General features: G+C 34.3%; 1 protein-coding gene across 2 annotated transcripts in view; it reads left to right on the top strand.

Moving 5' to 3' along the window:
* IFT81 (intraflagellar transport 81) overlaps nucleotides 1–17,319 on the top strand; it is a 213,511-nt gene extending 196,192 nt beyond the window's left edge. For both annotated transcript variants that reach the window (XM_043901887.1, XM_043901888.1), the window contains 5 exons: nucleotides 8,067–8,153; nucleotides 9,217–9,288; nucleotides 9,374–9,459; nucleotides 13,154–13,199; nucleotides 16,580–17,319. In XM_043901887.1, the coding sequence (XP_043757822.1) occupies nucleotides 8,067–8,153; nucleotides 9,217–9,288; nucleotides 9,374–9,459; nucleotides 13,154–13,199; nucleotides 16,580–16,762 (474 nt within the window). In that variant the 3' untranslated portion in view covers nucleotides 16,763–17,319. The remainder of the gene's footprint in view (nucleotides 1–8,066; nucleotides 8,154–9,216; nucleotides 9,289–9,373; nucleotides 9,460–13,153; nucleotides 13,200–16,579) is intronic.
* The last annotated feature ends 1,057 nt before the right edge of the window (nucleotides 17,320–18,376 follow it).

Below are 18,376 nucleotides of genomic sequence, written 5' to 3'. Positions count from 1 at the left end.
TCTCTGTATGTAAAGTACTTCCTGTCTGTTCTATTTCAAAGAAACATAGCTGTCTCACCACCATCCCCAAATAATACAGCTCTTCAGTTCTTAACATATTCATCAAATCAAAGGGGCACCGAAGTCCTGTAAGCTTTTCATCTCTATCTTCTGCCATGTTGAAAAGTAATGGGGACAGAGTTTCAATTTTAGAAGATGGAAAGAGTTCTGCAGATAGATAGAGGTGATGGTTGTACAACAGTGTGAATATATTTAACGCCACTGAACAGTGCACTTAAATATGGTTTAGTGGGACTTCCCTGGTGGTCCAGTAGATAAGAATCTGCCTTCCAGTGCATGGGTGTGGGTTCAATCCCTGGTTGAGGAACTAAGATCCCACACGTGGCAGGGCAAATAAGCCTGTGCACCACAGCTAGAGACTCTAAGCTTGTCACAGCTGAGACCCAATGCAGCCAAAGAATAATAAATAAGTATTTTTATTTATTGTGATTTTTATTTTATGTGTATTTTACCACAGTTTTAAAAGTCTAAAAAAAAAAAGAAAAGAGTGTAGAACTTGCCCATGTTTTTATTAACCATTGGTTTTTTAAAATGTTTGAGTTCAGTGACCTTATTGAGTCCCTAATGTTCATTTTGTTTATCTCCATATGTCAATCTCCTACATCCCTGTATAGTTTGTTTTTACCCAGAAACCTTTTGTAATGAAAAGTATACTGAAAAAAAAGCCACTTCATTGACTTTGAGCTATTTCCAAATAGTAACTGAAATTCTTAATTGTTCTCTACTTTGAATGGTATTTATTTTTAACTTGTGTAAGTGTATCTAACACTTGAAACTACATGGATGTATTATCATTTTTTAAATAATTTAATTTATTTCTTTATAGCTGTGCTGGGTCTTCATTGTGAACGGGCTTTCTCTAGTTGTGGTGGGAGGGCTTCTCATTGCGGTGGCTTCTCTTGCTGCCGCGCACCAGCTCTAGGGAGCACAGGTTTCAGTAGCTGCCGCTTGTGGGTTCAGTAACTGTGACTCCCAGGCTCAGTAGTTGTGACGCACATGCTTAGTTGCTCTGCAGCAAGTGGGATCTTCCTTGGATCAGGAATCAAACCCGTGTCTCCTGTATTGGCAGGCAAATTCTTTACCACTGAGCCACCAGGGAAGCCCCTATCATGTTGTTAAAGTGCAGGAGTACTTAAAAAATACTTTACACTTCTTGTTTTAATGGACAGCTCTCAAAATCTAGGAAATTTTATAGTGAAGTATTAATACATTTCCCTTGTATTTGCATTTTGTTATAAATTGAGTATTCATAATCATTTGGAAATTGGAGCATCACAACTTAAGATGTACAACTTATTTTATCTAAATCTTTTATAATTATCTGGAATTAGCTAGCATCTTGAAGTTTCATGTTTGTTTTTTAGAAACTATTCCTTAAATTATAAGTTATTAAAGGCATGATACATGTAATTGCTAAAGCTAAAATACTTGTTTTAGCGTATATAATATGGTAATTATTGATTTCACTGAAGTGTTTCTTATTGATTGCTTTTTCTTATGGAAGTAAAGCCATGCTCTTGGCAAGAATTCAAACTCTAAAGAATTATTTAAGGAAAAGAATTGAAATTATTTCTCTCTCTACATCCCACCCCAGCACACTCCCTAGAAATAATGTTAACAGCTCTTTGTGTATTTTCTAGAAATTTTCTGAAAATTAATGAATTTATTGGCTTCCTGAAGTTTGCTCTCCACACCTTTGTTCTACTCTCTTAGGAAAAAACAAAGGCTTTTTGGGGTGAGCGGCAGAAGTCAACTCTGCCATATTAATGTCTGCTTCCTTTTGTTTTCACTGTACCTGCTATACTTTTGCCCATCTTTTGCTTTCAGTTTTTAAAAAGTTTCTTTGTTTTAGGTATGTCTCTGAATAGATCTTGAATTGTGTTTTGTTATATGATATAATCTGACAGGTTTATTTTAATAAATAAGTTTATCCAGTTCATATTTATTGATATGCAAACATATTTGGTCTTTGTGTACTTTATTATGTTTTGCTTCTGACTTTAAAGCCCAGAAAAATAAATTCCTCTGTTCATTCTCTGTCTCTGTCTCTCTCTTGTATTTTCTGGCTTGTGGTTTTGCTCTACTGGTTGTATCTGTAATGCCGCCATTAATATTTCATTACTGTTGATAGTATCTATTAGTTCCCACTATGAGTAGTGATGAAATTGATGTTTTTCCTCTAACTTCTTCTTCCCTCTCCTTTAGCACTTCATTTTGGTCATTTGTCTTTCTTACTGTTTGCCTTTATACATGTAATATGCTTATACTATGACTTGATTCATCAGCTTTAAATTATATCTGTTGCCCTTCCCCACCATCCCCAGCAAGGGAAAACTGCTTACTGAAGAAACCAGCTTACTCATTCTACCTTCCACTTTCTTTTTCCCTTCCCCTCCCTGCAGATTTTATGTATCGTGTCTACATTGTCAGAGCGTATAACATTTACTTTCAGTTCTACTAGTTCTCCCTTTTGTCTTTAGTATTATACCTGTACTTGTTAGACTCAGTGCTCATTACTAATCCTCTCCCTACCCATTTTCCTACTTTTTATTGTCTCTCATTTGTTTTCTAGTAGAGTCCTCAAAGCTTAGAAGAACAATATTCCCTGATGAGTTCTTACGTTTCTAGAGTTTGTTGCCTTAAATATTTCAATCACTGCTTGATTGGGCATAAAAATCATTACATCATGCTTTCTTTCCTTGAGGATTTTTAAAGAGTAGCTCCACAGTCTTCAGGAGTTAAGGGTGACCATGGAGAGAGCTGAGGCCAACATAATTTTTGTTTTGGTTTTTCATTTATTTTTATTAGTTGGAGGCTAATTACTTTACACTATTGTAGTGGTTTTTGTCATACATTGACTATTACTCAGCCATTAAAAAGAATTCATTTGAATCAGTTCTAATGAGATGGATGAAACTGGAGCCCATTATACAGAGTGAAGTAAGCCAGAAAGATAAAGACCATTACAGTATACTAACACATATATATGGAATTTAGAAAGATGGTAATGATAACCCTATATGCAAAACAGAAAAAGAGGCACAGATGTACAGAACAGACTTTTGGATTCTGTGGGAGAAGGCGAGGGTGGGATGTTTCGAGAGAACAGCATCGAAACATAATTTTTTTAATGACTTGATCTGGAAAAGAATATATTTTCCAGTTGTTGAGTACTGGGTTCTCCATGTGTTTATCAGATCAAGGTTCTTGAATGTGCTGTTCAAAAATTCCTGGTGAATGGGGACTTTTGGTGTAATGGGTGTAGAGGTTAAGTTTTGCAAGATAAAAAGAGTTGAGATTGGTTGTACGATAACGTGAATGTTTTAATACTTTTGAACTGCAGCCTTAAAAATAGTTAAAATAGTTAAGTTTTAGATTATGTGTATTTTACCACAATTTAGAAAAAGATTTCTGGTTTAAAAAAAAAAAGAACACTTCTTGGTAAATTATTCATTTTATCATTATTTTATGACTCTTTATTCCTTGCAGTGCTTTTTTGTCTAAGGGTCTTATTTTGTTTGCTATTAATATAAGTGTGTCAGCTTTCTTATGTTTAGTATTGCTTGGTATGTCTTTCTTTACTTTCAGCTGTCTGCATCCTTATTTTTGTCCTATATAAGTCTCTTAAATATCATATAGTTGGATTTTGTGTAGATATAGTTTCTTACATCCAGTTTGAGAGCTTGTCTTTTAATTAGTGAGTTTAGTCCCATTTATATTTTCTCTTATTATTAATACATTGGAATTTATTTCTGTTTTGCACGTCCTATTGACTGTGCTTTTCCTGTTTCTTTTTCTTTTTCTACTTTCCATTGTACCAATCCTGTTTTCTTTATCTTCTTTTTTCCCTTCATTTCCTTTTCTACTCCTGTTCTGATATTGTTTACTCTTATATTTTTAGCACATTTTTCTTGCCTAAAGTTAATCAGCTGAACAATTGTTAATCTCCTGAACAATACAAGGGCCTCAGAATGATTTCATACCCTCTCTTGCCTTACACATGTGTTCTTATCCTCTGGTATTTAATTTCCACTTTGTTTCTTCAACTCTAAAAGTGGTTGTCATGGTGGTCATTACTGTTATAATTACTACTTCATACAGTCATTTCCTATTTAGATTTATCCATATATTTAGCAATTCTTACCATTGCCTCATGTACTTTATTCCTTACTTCTGGATTCAGTTTCCTTCTTCCTGAAATGAAATTTCCTTGTTTTGTTTTCTTTTAGTAGTTCTCTCAATAAAGAATCATTGCCAAAAGTAAACCATCTTTGTTTTTCCTCTTCATTAGTCACTTGGTCAGAAAAAAACTATTTTCATTGCTTTCTCTTTTCTCTTGTCGTGTTAAAGGATATGCTATTGATTTAATTCTCATTTCTTTCTAAATAATGTCTTCCCTATAATTGGTTTTAATTTTTGTTGTTATATTCACTAGTTTGTTTTAGACTCCACATATAAGTAATATCATATAGTGTTTGTCTTTCTCTTTTTGACTTATTTCACTAAGCATAATACCCTCCAGGTTCATCCATGTTGTTGTAAATGGCAAAATTTCTTTCTTTTTAATGACTAAGTAGCATTCCATAGTGTGTGTGTGTATCTCACATCTTCTTTTTCCATCCATCTCTTGATGGACATTTTGGTTGCTTGCATATCTTGGCTATTGTAAATAATACTGCTGTGAACATTGGCATGCATATATCTTTTCAAATTAATGTTTTTGTTTTCTTTGGATATATACTCAGAAATGGAGTTGCTGGATCATATGGTGGTTCTGTTTTTAGGTTTTTGAGGAACCTCCACACTATTTTCCATGGTAGCTGCATCAATTTACATTCTCACCAAATCTGTACAAGGGTTCCCTTTTCTCCACATTCTCATGAATAACAAATTATTTGTGGTCTTTTTTGGTGATAGTCATTCTGACAGGTGTAAGGTGATACCTCATTGTGGTTTTGATTTGTATTTCTCTGATGGTTAATGATGATGAGCATCGTTTCATGTGCCTGTTGACCATCTGTATGTCTTTGGAAAAAACCTGACTCTTCTGGCCTTCTATTTTTTAACTGTTTTAGGAGACAGATCCAAAAAATATTGCTATGATTTATTCATGTCAGAAAGTGTTCTACCTATGTTCTCTAAGTTTTATGATTTCTTACATTTAGGTCTTTAATCCATTTTGAGTTTATTTTTGTACATGGTGTGAGAAAATGTTCTAATTTCATTCTTTTACATGTAGTTGTCCAGTTTTCCCAGCACCACTTATTGAAGAGACTGTCTTTTCTCAATTGTATATTCTTGTTTCCTTTGTCATAGATTAGTTGACCATAAGTGTGTGGGTTTATTTCTGGGTTTTTTTCCTGTTCCATTGATCTGTGTGTCTCTTCTTGTTGCTGACATCACACTGTTTTGATTACTGTAGTTTTGTAGTATAGTCTGAGGTCAGGGCATGTTGTGCCTCCAGCTCTCTTCTACTTTGTGAAGATTGCTTTGGCTACTCAGGGTCTTTTGTGTTTCCATACAAGTTTTATAATTATTTGTTCTAGTTCTGTGAAAAGTACCATTGGTATTTTGATAGGGATTCCCTTGAATCTATAGATAGTTTTACTATTTTTGTCTTTGTCTTTGGTGTTGTCCCATTTCACTGACATGATCTAAGTTTAGATTTAGTGTTATTTGCTCAGCTAGAATTCATGCTTTTTGTCTCTCAATAATTCTGGACATATTCTACATGTCTTCAAATATTCTCTCCCCTGGTCTTTCTAGTCTGTTCTTCAGCAATTCTGTTAGATATATGTTAGTTGTATTTATTCTGTTCACTGTTGTTTAACCTCATTTTCATATTTTCATCTCTTTGTCTCTTTGTGATGAATTTTTGATAATTTCTTCAGCTCTGTTTTCTAATTCATTCTTTTATCTCCTGAACTAATCTTATATTTGTGTCACCTACTTAGTTTTTAATTTCAGTGACTTCTTTTTCATTTTTGTCTGTTTTTTTACTCACTGTACCTTTTTCAGTCTTTTATTTTCAGTTCCTCCTTTAATAAAGTATTAAGTATACTTATTTAATAGATTTATTTCTAGTATTCTCCTGCTGCTGCTGCTGCTGCTAAGTTGCTTCAATCGTGTCCAACTCTGTGCGACCCCAAAGACGGCAGCCCACCAGGCTCCCCCATCCCTGGGGTTCTCCAGGCAAGAACACTGGAGTGGGTTGCCGTTTCCTTCTCCAATGCATGAAAGTGAAAAGTGAAAGTGAAGTTGCTCAGTCCTGTCTGACTCTTAGCGACCCCATGGACCACAGCCTACTAGGCTCCTCCGTCCATGGATTTTCCAGGCAAGAGTACTGGAGTGGGGTGCCATTGCCTTCTCCAATTCTTCTGCTAGAGGAGGTATACTCCTGCTGTTTTATATCTTCTAATTCTCACTCATAATGGAGTGATTATTCCCTGCATATTTATAGTTTTGGATTGTGAGCTTATCTTTTGTAGGCTTTTGTCTCTTGAATCCTGGCACCTAGGATGGAGCAACATAGCTACATTTACTGATCGGTTTGTCCATCAGACTCAGAGACAAAAAAAGTCCTTCGTCTACTATAGTATCTCCATCTCATTTACAGGCCCAGCAACTACCCAAGTACATAGCCTCTATTGCCCCTTCTCCTATTTGGGGTGTATGTGACTGTCAACCACAAGAGCCTCAGATGTCTGTAGGTCACTTTGATACATAAAAGCCATGGCATCTTTTTCCCACCAATCTTTTGTACTTTGCTGGTCACCCCAACCCAGACGCAGTCCCATTCAGCAATGGAAGCACCACACAACATTACCCAGTAATGTTAACTCTCTTGTTCCCAAGGAAACTGTGCTATGTAAAACCAAGGTCATTCCCAGGCTGGCCTGGTGTTAACCCTTTACTCACAAATTTCAAGGTCTTTTGCCCTGCCTAGCCATTCTAATCATTCTGTTATCAAGATTGACTCCCAACTCCCTTCACCAGGGGTATCCACAGGCTGTTATCCTTTGTTTCTAACTCTGGTAATTCATTTTACTTCTTTGAGAGTTCAGTTAGCTCTCAATTTGAAAGGGTGCTTACCCTACCTTGTCAAGCATTTGTTGATACTTTTAGCATTTCTAATTGTTGGTAGCAAATTTTCAGATTATCTGCTTCAAAATGTTACATTAGAAAAAAGTGTGAAACTACTCAAACAGCCTGAGTTCAAATTCTAACACCTCTTTCCAGCCATATAATCTTTTGCAAGATACTTGTCCTCTGTGAACTTTCTCTAAGCACAATGTGGGAATATTAGTATATACCTTAAGGGGTTGTTGTGAGATTTCGTTATTGTCAAGGGTAAAGCTCAAACACCCTTAACATGGTTTACAAAGTTCTGATCAGGCCTCTGCCAAAGTCTTCAGCCCCTTCTTCTCACACTTCCCAGCCGTGTTCCAGTATAATAAATTACTTATACATCCTAAATTGTCCTTCTTCTCTCTAATCTTCCAAGACTTCATACATAGTGTTCCTTTTTTCTGAACACTCTCCTCCTTGTCTGTCCCTTCTAACTATTCTTACTAATCCTTTGTACCTCAGCGTAGATATCAGTTTCTCCAGGAAATTGCCCCTACTGATCCCCAAGCCTGGGTTAAGTCCAATGAGAGTCGCATGTTCTCCCGTAACACCTTGCATTTGTCTCTCATATCACTCAGCCTGTTTACTTGTCTGAGCATTACTTGAGAGGAAGGATTTTTGACTCTTTTGCTCACTCTTGTATCCCCAGCTTCTAACAGAGAGCCTGGCACACAGCTCAATACACGGCAGCTATTCTTTTTATCAGCACCTTCATCTGTCATAATGCTCAAATATCTGGTTGTTGTATAAATAACTCGTTAGTATGCCAAGAAGCTTAGAGTTAAGTTACAAGACTGACAAGGGCATGTATTGTTGCAGAGTCACCTTTTAGGCCTTTGTTTTTTTATTTATTCAATCAATCACCCTTTTCATACTAGGAATTAACCCAAGAGTGTGATGAAAAGAAATCCCAGTATGATAGCTGTGCCGCGGGCCTTGAAAGCAATCGGTCCAAATTAGAGCAGGTAAGAAGATAGTTCTTATTTTAACAACCTAGCAGAAACTGACTTTGTATGCATGTTTTCACTACACCAATGTCAAAAGATTCCCAGATCTTTACCCTCATGCCTTGAGTCTGTCTACCAAGCTGCAGAGATTTTTATTTCTTCAAACTTGATGTACACACCCTAAATTCTCCATCTGCACCCCTACTGCCAGAGTCAAGGCCCCATCATGTCTTTCCTTGACTACCACAGTAACTACAACCTCCTCTCCCCTTCCACACTGGCCTTTCTAAGGTTTATTCTCCATAGAGCAGCCAAAGAAACCGGTACAACACTTAAACCACCTTCTAACGGCTTCCTGTTGCACTTAAAATCTAACTTCAAAATTTTGGTTTTCAAGACCCTACCTGCTCCATGAACTTCATATCCACATGCTCTCCTCCTCACCCACAGACCCCAGATATACTAGCTTTCTTCTTGTACTTCAAACAGGCCAAGCCTGTTTTCTCCTCAGGGGCAGATTTTCATATATTCTTCTCTCTCTGGGATACTCTACTGCCAGCTCTTTGCCTTTCTCTCTCCTTTTCTTTCACCATTTTAGGTCTCAGCCTAAATGTTACTGCCTCCTAGAGGTCTTCTCTAATCACCTGTCTAACTTCGCCCACTCAATACCCCTATCACATTGTACTGCAGAATTTTCTTCATAGCACTTACCCCATCTGAAACTGCCTTCATTACACATTTCCTTGTTTATATCTGTCTCCTCTACTTGCATGAGAGCAGGGACCTGTCTTGTTCACTTCTCTGTCCCCAGCACCTAACACAGAGCTGGGCGCACAGTAGTTACTTAATAAATAATTGAACTTTATAGGTTGTAGAGTGATATGCATGGTATCTAGAAAAGATTGCAACCTAGCCTGATACAATAAAGTTTTGGCACAGAAGAGGAAATACTCTGATAGTATTTCTTTTGTTGTGCATTTGGTTATCCTCTCTGTATCTAATTATTCTTTCAATAATATTGCCCATTTAAAATTATGTTTTAGAAAAAAAAATAAATAAATAAAATAAAATTATGTTTTAGGAAGTCAGAGGGCTCCGTGAGGAGTGTCTTCAAGAAGAAAGTAGATACCATTATACAAATTGTATGATTAAGGTAAGACAAAGAAAATTGGATCAGAAACTTTTCTGAGATTTTTCTGTATCAAGGACTTAACCTAAAACATAGCCTTTCCACTTAGAACCTAGAAGTACAACTTTGTCGTGCTACTGATGAAATGAAGGCATATGTCTCCTCTGATCAACAAGAAAAAAGAAAAGCAATTAGGCAAGTAATTTTGTTGTTTTTATATTGAGTTACTTAATTTTTCATCTATAGAAGATAAGATGGAATAATACAGAGTACCTAAATAAGCAAATAGTAAAGATATTATTTAGAATTAAATCTTGTTGAACATCCTCTGGGTACTCCAGCCCTCCTGACTAAGTAAGAATACATATAATTTTTCTTGTTTGCTTGCTTACTTTTTATTGTGGCAAAAGACATATAACAAAATTTGCCATTTTAACCATTTTTAAGTGTATAATCAGTTGTATTCATTACATTCAAAATATTATGCAACCGTCACCACTGTATATTACCAAAACATTTTCATCACCTGAAACAGAAACTCTTATAGCCATTAAGCCACTTAATCCCCATTACTCCCTCCTCAGGGATAGATACGGGCTTCCCAGGTGGCGCAGTGGTAAACAATCCGCCTGCTAATGCAGGGGACACAAGAGACTCAGGTTCGATCCCTGGGTTGGGAAAATCCCTTGGAGTAGGAAATGACAACCCACTCCAGTGTTCTTACCTGGAAAATTCCATGAACAGAGGAACCTGGAAGGCTATAGTCCATGGGGTCACAAAGAGTCAGACACAACTGAGTATGTATGCGTGTAGGATTACATATAATTTCATAGTTGCTTTTTTATAAGCACTCAATTTAGTCTATTTTTAAAGTCCCACATGGCCTGGACTCTGGTCATTGGTGTGCTCATTGTTGCAGCTCATTGTGAGCTCATTGTGAGCAGCTGCACTTCAGCTAGAAATTCTGTGATTGCAGAGTGCCAGCCTTTGAAACAAAGAATGTATAAATACTACTAGTCCTTATATGGTGATTTTTTCTTTTTGTAATCCTAGCATACTATAACATAATAAATGCTGCCTTAAAAATATGTTTATAGTTGAATTGCTAGCTTTGAAAAAAATGCAGTAGTGAACAAGATAAACTTTCTTTGGCCCTTTATCACAATTCAAATGTTTTGCTTTTACCATTCAATAAGAACTCAAATGAAGTGTAGAATTCACATTTATTCAAGATTGCAGTTGAGATTTTTAGTAGCTTATACATTGATATTTATGATTCAATAGACATGAGTTTGAGCAAACTCAAGGAGATAGTGAAAGATGGGAAAACCTGGCATGCTGCAATGCATGGGGTCACAAAGAGTCCGACATGTCTTAGCAACTGAACAACAACAGTACATTGATATTATAAAGAGGAATCTAAGAAATAGAATATTTTACAGAGTCTAAATTTTTTAATATAATGCAAGCCAGGCTGAAAATATCCTATAAATAGGATTTTATTTGTAATACTCTAGCATATTAAACATACTGAATGTATTTATTCAAATTCTTTTATTGCATGTAAATTTTGCTCATTAAATCTATATAGTCAATGTTCACTAATGTTCACTAATGTAAGAAGTTAATTTTGTTCTTGAAAAATAAAAGTTTTAGAAATTGTTTCTTTTCTTCCAAAGTTATCAATATAATTAGTAAAGAAGGAAACATTGCTCCTGAGCTATTGGTTTTCTGATCTGTTTTCTAGATAGATATTCCTCTTCATCGTTTTTATTTATTTATTTTTTGGCCGCACAGTGCACCATGTGGGATCTTAGTTTCCCAACTAGGGATGGAACCAGTGCCCCTGCGTTGGGAGTGAGAAGTCTTAACCACTGGACTTCCAAGGAAGTCTCCATTATTTTAAAAATCATTGTAAATCTTTACCATTCCTCAGTTTTCCAATAGAAAAATATTGCACCCTGACTAGAGAAGTACATGGTAAGAATATTTACGAATAAAATGGAGTTATACTCTAAACTCACTGATACATATTTAAAATTTATTACTAATATAGACACAATATTTTTTATGTCATTTCATTTTCTATTTTTATGGTACTTTCTGGTAAGGCCAAAGGTCTAAGAAATTAGCTTGTTTTTGAAAGATCACCTGTAAAATGTAATTTTATTTAAAGAGGCAGCATGTTATGTATCAAAGTACTAGAAAGGGACTCAATAAAATTTTGTTTCTAACGTGATTTTTCCAGTTCCTAGTTTTGTGACCTTGGATAAATCACTTTTTCATCTATGAAATAAAGAGAACAATATATGCCACAGGAGCTCAAGTTCAACGTAATGTTTGCAGCAGTATTTTGGAATGATATAGTATGAGTTCCTGAAGAGTGAGGACCCTGTTTGTCCCTGTTTTCTTCTTGAAATCCCAGGGCATGCTTGGTATAGAACAGGTGATCTGTAATTACTACTTGAATAAATCAATTGAATAAAATTACATGTTAGTGTTATGAGCATGCACCTATTGATTTCTTGATAAAATAGAAATGGAAATCCTAAAACAATTTGGACATTCTTCAGACCTGGGGTAATAAATGAATTATTTAAAGTTCTCTTAATTATAACCATACATTATTCTGAGTAATACGTCATTTATATCCTCTGAGCTGTTTTTCATTGGAGAGCTAGAAAGGCAAATAACATTAACTTAGTGTCTCATAAATTTTATGGGCAAAATGAAGGTTCATCCAGACTGGGTCTGTTCCCTTTTGCTATTATTCTTGTGCACAAATTCTACCTTCACTTCATCTCTGTAAGGACTTCGGGTTCTTCTGATTGCCATTCTTTCTGTTCTAAAGGCATTAACCTCCCTTTTTTACACAAATGCAAATCTTTCTTCACTTAAGCTGTTAGAGTTTGTCTTTGTGGTTTATGATTTCTTAGATTCCCAATGTTGTGTTATGTAATTTCTTCTTAAGTACTGCTGTGTAGCTTTTCACAGAAATATAGTCTTTTTCCATACAAATTTGAGGTCTAAAGTTTCTCTTCTTATCGTTGGTTCTGTTGTCCTCGTTCTTCAGTCTTTGTCCTTAACACTTTAAATCTCACTTTTTGCCTTAAAATATAATTATACTTTTGTTTAAAAATACCATATGATATTATTTATATTTTTATGTTAAAAATTTATAATTTTTTAGCTTACAAAAGAAATATTTATAAAAACAAAAAGTAACCATTATCAAGTATAGTGCACAAAAATTAAATGTTGTCTACATTGCCATACCTCATTTATCTAGAATTCTGTCTAGTTTAGTATTTATAAATCTACCTCATTCTCTTTTTCACAACTCTGTATTATTCCTTTGAATGGATGTACCATAATTTATTTAAACATTTCCCCATCTATCAACATTTAGTTGGTTGTAGATTTCTACTACTGTAAGCAATGGTGAAGTGAATAGTCTTTGCTTTCATTTTTATTAAGTTTTAAGAGTTTTTCTGTAGGAAGGCTTCATAGAAGTTGGATTGCAGGATTAGATAATATTTATTGTTGTTGTTTTTTTTAATGTGTGTCCTCTCTCTTTTCTGCAAGCCTTTTCCAAAAAAGCGTAATTTAAGCAAATGTATTGCTATTTTTTTAAGTGTAGATTAACTGGAAATAGTACCTAATTTCTTACCTGATATTTTGCCTTTTTTTTTTAACTTATATTATTGTTTATTAGATGAACTGACTAAAGATTAGAAAAGGGAGTGTTTGATAATGGGTTTCATTCTGATTCTAGTACGCTAAACTGTATTATCTAATATATTTAGATAGATATGTTGATTTATAATTTAGTTGTATGATCAAATCAATTGAACTAAATGTAAACTATATCATTATATTGACTCCCCAGGGAACAATATACCAAAAATATTGCTGAACAGGAAAATCTTGGAAAGGTAAGAATATTTGTTTTTTAATGTGTACATAATTCAGGTTTACAGGACATGGTTACGTCATTGTCAGTTTTTTTTAAGGTTTATAGGGGAAATTAGAACTTTCTTACTCCATTTCAAAAATGAAGACTCTTCCTTAGAAATTTATTTTTATAAAAGTGAAGACACATAGATTTGGGGGGGAAGGGGGAAATCTAGTTTTAAATAAAAGTTCATGCATAACAAAATGCCACGTGTAATGAATGAACTACAAGTTTCACATTATTCCCAGGTATCTCTGTTTAGAAGATAAGTATAAACTTACTCATTTATTTTATTTAATAAACACACAGCTCTTACTATGAGCCAGGGCCTGGTCTAAGTTCTTTACAAACATTGACTCAGTTAAAAATAATCGAAAAACTTTACTTAAGATATTCACTCCCTACCTGCCAGTCTTATATGAGGACTACTAAAAATAGGGGTGTATGATTGAGCTTTGTTTTTCCAGTTCTCTGAGACACTCCTAGTGGAAGAGGTGGTAGGGGCCTTGACCATCAGGATGTAAATGACTAACTGATTTCTCTAATTGATTCTAATCTTTAATGATTTTAAGACCATGTTACATAGTGAATGCTAACCATGCTTCACTATACATCATTTTATCTGTTTCTTACTGAGTTTCACTACTGAAAATTGAAGTTTCCTCTTAGTTTTTGTAATAGGAGTGTCCAGTTTGTATTATCATTTGTTAGGAATTGTTAGCTGCAGTTTTTCTTTTAAAATACTGATTATTCTGGAGTCACAACTGAACCGGAAGATTTTAAGTCTTAGCACTTAAAATGTGTATAGTTATGTGTATAGTATGTGTATAGTTAATACCAAAGTCATTAAATTTAAACTTGAAAAAAAAAAATACTGATTATATGTCAGTGTCTCATTTCAGTGTTCTAATATTCTTGAGTCTGCAACCTGGAAGTGATTTTATATACATATAGGCTTTTCTGTTCTGAAAGTACAAATTAACAATATGGCTTTGCTTCAGTCAATACATTGTACAGTTTAGCTATTGGATACTTTCATGTTCAAATGTATGTATTTGAATCAAGTTGTACACACATTTGTACAGTATTTTAACTAGAGATTTTGGGGGCTTTAGGATTTAGTATGATTGTCAATAATTGACTTTCATCCAGATATTTCTTAAGTGAAGTAATGTACTTTTTTCATATGAAAATATTCCTCCACTTCATTTGTTTAGTATCTGAATGGATGTTGTATATAGAGAAATATTTGCCAAACCTTGAATGCTTTCATAGACCCAAACTTAATGACTAAATATGATTATTCTTTCCCCTCCCAGTGTAGTGTTTTATTATATTGCAAGATTTGAGGGGAAAGCAGTAGCAGTGGTCTGACATCAAGCATGTTTGAGCAAAATGAGCCATTGATTAGCTCATGCCCTGATTGTCTGGCTGTATCACTTAAGAAACAAAGCTTCTTGATCCTCTCACTCTTAGAATAGATCTAAAGTTTCAAAGCAGACACAGAATATACCTAGGCTTTCAAACTGACAATAGCATAAGTCTTCCAAACCAGCAGACTGGACATCCACAGACCTCCTCAGGCCAGCCTGAGTTTCTGAAATTAGACCAAACTATAGTGCTACAATTCACACTATCATATACTAGACTTTGCCTTACCAAGTACTATGGAATATGATACTCAAAGTTGTCACTTTCCCCCTGCTGTACCACCTCCTCCTTTTAAGAACAATGAAATCTATGACAAGTATTTTTTGTGCATTGCAACTATCCATAAATCTGTAGTACATGACAGTAACATTAAAAATAAATTATAGACTAAAGTCAGTTGTATTCATAAAGTTAAAGGTTTTAAACACATGTGGTTATGAAGCAAATTAAATTTAATATTTCTGATACAGACAATGCCCGCATCCTGTCTTTGGTTCTTTAAATAGCTTTTATAGGTTGTTAGGATTTTTGAAAAAGGAATTATTCCAATATAAGAAAAGTTACAGTTAAGTAGTATCTTAATCTTAAAATCATGTTCAATACTCTTAAAACTCTTGATCTGACTTACTACTTTTGTTTTAGTTTATGAGGATAAAAATATTTGTTGTAGGATACTTTGTTTGTAACATAGACTTAAATAGATGTATTTGCATGCCAGGCATTGTGTCAAAAATTTGCTGTTTATATTTAAATTATATTTTCTTCATTCTGTTTTGTTTTGCTGTCTGCTGTTAACTTTGCTTTCCTTAGCCATAGGTGGGAAGGGCAGTCTTTAATAAGCATTTTGAATCTGGCCTCAGTTTAGTTTAGCCTCTTATTTGGGCTAAATAAGACCACCGGCCTTCTCACTTGTGTCCTTAGATCAACTGTTAGATCAACCCTGCATACTAAAAGAGGAAAAGATGGGGATGTTCCCGTGTAATCTGTTTGTGTCTTTGCTTGTTTTTCTGCCCTTCTTGGTGATTTCTCACACTCTGTGTCAGTGAGTGTATTTCTGTTACTCTGTGCTTCCTTATGTGTGTCCTGTCATCTCTGTTTTTCTCTTCTTTCCTTCCTACTTTTCTTTCCTCTCATTTTCTCTCTGACTTTGTGCGATCTTTTCTTTGTCACTCTTCCTTGATTTGCCATAATACAGAGCCAAAGAACAGTTCGCAGTTTACTGAAAAATGTTCCTATTCCTGTTTATAATTTTAGTCAGTAAGTAGAACAGTATTGGAAGGTGGAACTATATTTGTAGGCTATTAGTAACAAAAATAATTCTGATAAGGATCTGAGCCTTTTTAAAATATCACTGGACCTTTTCCTTGAAGAATATTTGCATACAATTTGATTTATTTGGGCATAGAACATACCCTTAGAGTATATTGATTCAGGAAAGAATGTAATATTTAATAATAATAACATATATAACACATGATAGTTTGTAATTATTTCTATATCTATTATCATGTGAAAAATAGTATTATAAAGCAGATGCTTTTATAATTACTCCTATTATTAACCTTAATTGACAGTTGAAAAAACTACAGTCCAGAGAAATTGTCTTCCTTATGGCTAGTGACAAAGCCAGGGTTGGGACTCAAGTCTTCTGACTTCCAAAACATGCATTTTTTATATACCATGATACTGCTCCACTTTCCTGATTTCCTTTATTTCCCCCTTCTTTTCTATTTTTCTGTCCTTTTTAGCTTCAGGTTGTCTTAGAGCTATCATAAATTTAATTAACTTTTATCATCTTAGCTTTCATATATTATCTGGTTTAGCTATTACTTATCAGATGTACAAAGCATACCATATTCTTCTGATTAGAGCAGTAGAAGTAAATCCCTATATGATATTTAATTATTCTTGATTTTTTTTTTATGCTAGAAACTCCGGGAAAAACAAAAAGCTGTACGAGAAAGTCATGGTCCAAATATGAAACAAGCAAAAATGTGGCATGATTTTGAACAACTGATGGAATGTAAGAAACAGTGCTTTCTGAAACAACAAAGCCAAACTTCCATTGGTCAGGTAATTCAGGAGGGAGGAGAGGACCGGCTGATACTCTGAGCTCATGTGTCACTGTCTGGGGCTTTAGTTGGCTAGCTATAAGCAAAATCCCATGGTGTGTTTCTTTTTTTAAGTGATTTGTTGAACATTTTGCTTTCAGATTAGCCATTCCCTATTAAGTTTTCATGGAAAATAATGCTAAGGTAGATTTAGGTTTTAAAAGTGTCTAATATGAAAAAGAGGCTTTTATTATTTCACTTAGTTTATACATCAGTGGTGTCTTCTGTTTTATAAGACAAGAGACTGAGTTTACTGTCTTTAAATGTAAACACATGTCCATTAAGAAACATGTAAGTTTTTGTTTGGACATAATAACCCAGTGGCTTATTGTTTTTCTTAATCTTTTTTTAACTTTAGAGAAATCTTTTAGGAACTAATATCTCTTGTTTTGAAGATACATTTATCTGAAGTTCAGCAATTCCTACAGTTTTACTTCAGTTTCTTTTTCTTCTGTACAATTCAAGAACACTTAATATTCTGAATGGCATATTTGTTCTATTTGTATTGTTTAAAGGCAAATAAAACTTGGTGCACATATCATGGCTATTTAAAATTTATGTAGTGTAAATTTTAAATCTTTTTAAAGTAAGTATTCGTCTATAATACTGTACTAAATTTGAGATTATTGCTTATTTTCACCAAAAATCTAACACAGTAGGTTCTGGGCATTATTATTTTAGACATAAGAAACTGTCGAAGTGCCTCCAAATCTCTGCTTCATCTGGACAAGGTATCTGAAGATGTCTTTAATTTTTCCTTAAAGACACTAAATTCATATGCTACCCTTTACTTCATTTCAGTTTCAATATACTTTTTAAATTTTCTTTATTTTAGATTTGAAAACTCAGATTTCAAATGGTTAGCATGTCCTTCTTGGGTTCTTTCTTCTTAGCTTTCCTATAGAAAACAAAGCAAAAACATTTTGATGAAAAAAATTGTTTCCACCCTTGCAAAATATACAAACTTGATTAATGGCCTTGGGTGTCTGTTCCCAAATGTGTGCTACCCTTTTTTTGTCTTTCTTGATAATTAGAGAATCTCATTAGCATGGAAATTACTTGCATTTCTAGGAGCTATCACCAGAATAGATCCATCCGAGTATGGAAGAACTTACTGGGAAAGTATAGAAAGAAACTTCTTTTAACATATTGTAAGAAAAAAAAAGAAAAAAAAGAGAGAAGTATTTCAATGTTATTAAGTGGTTCCGAACTGGTCCTCAGCTTACTTTAGCTACTTTTTTGGACAAATATCAGTTATCAGAATTCTCACTTGGCCCTTAGATCAACTCTTGGATCAACCATGTACTAAAAGAGTGAAGACTGTGTTCAGTGTGTGGAAACAAACCGTTACTAATTTAATAATCAGGTTTTGAACATTGTATTTGTTTAGAGTTGGCTACTGGCTTGTTATTTTTAAGCCAGTAGTAAGTGATGTTCCTTTTAGAGTATGAATTCCTTTGCAAATAGTTGAAAAAGACTAGATGCCCTTCCCAGAAACAGCATTTTATTCCCCAAAGGAATGTCAATTTGTAAGATTATTAAGCCTAGTGACTAGTTTTTTCAGTCTTTGTTATCTTTGGTCCTCTTAATTTTTAAAATTGTGAGCAAGAGATAC

This window comes from Cervus elaphus, chromosome 5, assembly GCF_910594005.1.
Source record: "Cervus elaphus chromosome 5, mCerEla1.1, whole genome shotgun sequence".
Taxonomy (NCBI): Eukaryota; Metazoa; Chordata; class Mammalia; order Artiodactyla; family Cervidae; genus Cervus; species Cervus elaphus.
The sequence above is the reverse complement of the archived record's forward strand: the minus strand, read 5'-3'. Positions and strand labels throughout refer to the sequence as shown.